Genomic DNA, 2,454 nt, shown 5'->3' with positions numbered 1-2,454 from the left:
AGATATTTTTATTCAAAATCCGCGAACAGTGTCGCGGGGGGAAACTGCCCGATTTGGCTCGGAGTGGACGAGGAAATTTCACTGGTCAAACCTAACTCTATTTCACTGGTTTACGATAAAATAGAATAGTGTATGAAATGCATTGGCAGTGCATCAGAGTAGAAGCATGCAGGATAGATTGGGATAGATAACGTCAATGGGTAGAACGTGCTACGCTGCTACAGGCAAATCTAGCTTGCGTCGAACGTCGGGCTTCTTGACGCGCTTCGGCTTGGGCTCCTTGGGCTTGTCTGTGGCGTCGCGGGCGCGCTTCTTGCCACCTGCAGCTTTGGCGCCAGCCCCCGTCGTCGCCTCGAGGTACGAATGCAGCGCAATGACGTTGCTTGTATCCTTGCTACGGCCCGTGCTCTCTCTCGGCCACCGGCGAGCCACGATGCCAATGCGAGCGTGCATCGCCGAGAGCTGCATGTCGTTCAAGAGCTTGTCGCGCTCGGCCGCTTCATTTCGCGGTGCATGTTCTTGAACGTTTGGACCCACGCTACCCGCGCGCAGCGCCTGGGGTCCACGCACGCGCGCCTCTGCATTGCAGGCGCTGCATCGTGGTGATGGCTTGCTCATCGCGGGTCACGCCTTGCCGCCGTTTCTTGTATGAGCGATCTTCGATCGGTGTCGATTCGGCAATAAAAATTGAGACGGATATGATAATTGACCGACTTCGGACCATGCACGAAGGTGCTCGTGAGGTACCTAAGACGACCAAAACAGAAAATCCCTTCCGACTGTACACTCTCATTGATCTAATGCACTTGCTGTCGAAAGCCCATCCTCCGGCAGCCCCCGGCGGCTTGCCAACTCGATGCCTCAAGATGCTCACTCAATATCTTGTTCAGCAGGCAACGTTTCCTGGAATAACTCCTAGACCACAGCTTATAAAAAATATTGTAATACATTAGCCCGTAGAGACGATCATTGCGCGTCGAATGGCACCATCCGTGCAAGGCAGCGATGCTTCCTGCGTGTGCAAGAGCCATGGAACTGGCCGTGGCCGCGAAGATCGCCGCTCTTCATAAAATGTCGAAAGTCATTATATTTTTCGAAAAGTCGTTTTTTATTATAAAAATATTTCCTCAGGCCCTCTTCACAGTTTCCCCCCGCAACACTGTTTCAGCCAAGTATAAAAATAGGCCCACCGTGATACACCCCCTATTATGTACCCCTGGTGGGTGCTTTGCAAACGCGGTCTCGTCGCAGAACGTTGGCACGTCGTGCTACTGGGTCGACCACGGGAACACGCTCACCAACTCAAACGAGCCGGACGCCGTGACGCTGACATATGTCTATACTGCGACGCGGTACTACAAATGGCTCTGGTGCAAGTTTGCCTATCGCATTGGTACCACACTCGTTGTGATACATCGTCTCTGGACGCAGTACTATCGCCACTGTGTCGGGCTGCATCGACGCTTGGCGCGCGCGAGCCATTTTGCAACGCCGCCCACAGCAAACTGGCGCTACGAGCTCGTACTTGGTGATCCAACCGCCATTATCCTCATGGATCCGATGATCGCGTTGGCTTTTCTTGTCGACATTTGGCTCAGCATCGGCAACGTCGGCGTTTCGGTCCTTCGCGCTTCGCAGAACGGCGACCTCGCCGTCAACATGCTCAACATCCTCTACTTGTCTCGGACGGTGTGTTGCTCTATCCATGTCCTCATTTAGTATCCAAGTATCCACGGACTAGGTTTGGTTTGGGTACTTTGCACTTTGCCTCACGGCGTTCTATCTGCGGCGCTATGCCAAGCAACACCTGTTTGCCGACATTGACACGACCATGGTCGCGATCAGCGTCACTCTCTACGGTCCGCTCGTCTCGTGGCTCAGTGGAAACGTTGCTGTGCTGGCGACGGCCTATCAATGGTGCTTTACAGCCCCAGTTCCACCCGAAAAGATCAGTCAGCAAAATGAACTCGTGCTCGGCTGTGTGGTCTACACGCTCAGCATTGCCTGCATGCCCGTCACCTATGGCTTTACTGCGGCCTTCGTGCGAAAGCGTAGTGTCCTCCCAGTCACGTTTCTCGCTCTCAACTGCGGTTAGGTTTACTACCCAGCCTCGGCACGCGTGATTATAGCAGCTATCTCTACAACACGATCAAGAACCGCGCGCTCTTGAGCTTGGTGCGTCCGTTTCGCACTGCAACGCCGAGTCGCGGAGGCGCCATTTACGCCCTCTTCCATCTCAATCCCCACTGCAAAAACAGCCCGACGCTCAGTCTCTCGGGCGCCGACTGCTACCTCCTCTGCTACGAAAACGAAGAGTTGCGTGATAAGCTACGCCTGAGTCTGCTCTGCAGCTTGGCACAAGGACGCTCGAATCCGAAATCGTCCGTCTCCGAGGCTCGCACCATGTCGCCCTACGTCTTCAACGTCGTTGACTTGCAAGAACCCGACGTACCT

The 2,454-nt window shown here is 54.4% G+C and overlaps 2 protein-coding genes across 2 annotated transcripts; one reads left to right on the top strand and one right to left on the bottom strand.

Annotated features, from left to right (window-relative positions):
• Positions 1 to 210: 210 nt before the first annotated feature.
• On the bottom strand, positions 211 to 618 carry SDRG_04397 (hypothetical protein; the record flags this gene model as incomplete). The annotated part of the gene is made up of 1 exon (XM_008610072.1): positions 211 to 618. The coding sequence occupies one exon, from the start codon at positions 616 to 618 to the stop codon at positions 211 to 213; it is 408 nt and encodes a 135-aa protein (XP_008608294.1).
• Positions 619 to 1,551: 933 nt separating this feature from the next.
• On the top strand, positions 1,552 to 2,432 carry SDRG_04396 (hypothetical protein; the record flags this gene model as incomplete). Its single annotated transcript, XM_008610071.1, has 4 exons — positions 1,552 to 1,689; positions 1,742 to 2,051; positions 2,096 to 2,315; positions 2,363 to 2,432. 4 exons carry the CDS (start codon positions 1,552 to 1,554, stop codon positions 2,430 to 2,432), a joined length of 738 nt encoding a protein of 245 aa, XP_008608293.1.
• Between the last annotated feature and the right edge of the window lie 22 nt (positions 2,433 to 2,454).

This window comes from Saprolegnia diclina, assembly GCF_000281045.1.
Source record: "Saprolegnia diclina VS20 unplaced genomic scaffold supercont1.11, whole genome shotgun sequence".
Taxonomy (NCBI): domain Eukaryota; phylum Oomycota; class Saprolegniomycetes; order Saprolegniales; family Saprolegniaceae; genus Saprolegnia; species Saprolegnia diclina.
The sequence above is the reverse complement of the archived record's forward strand: the minus strand, read 5'-3'. Positions and strand labels throughout refer to the sequence as shown.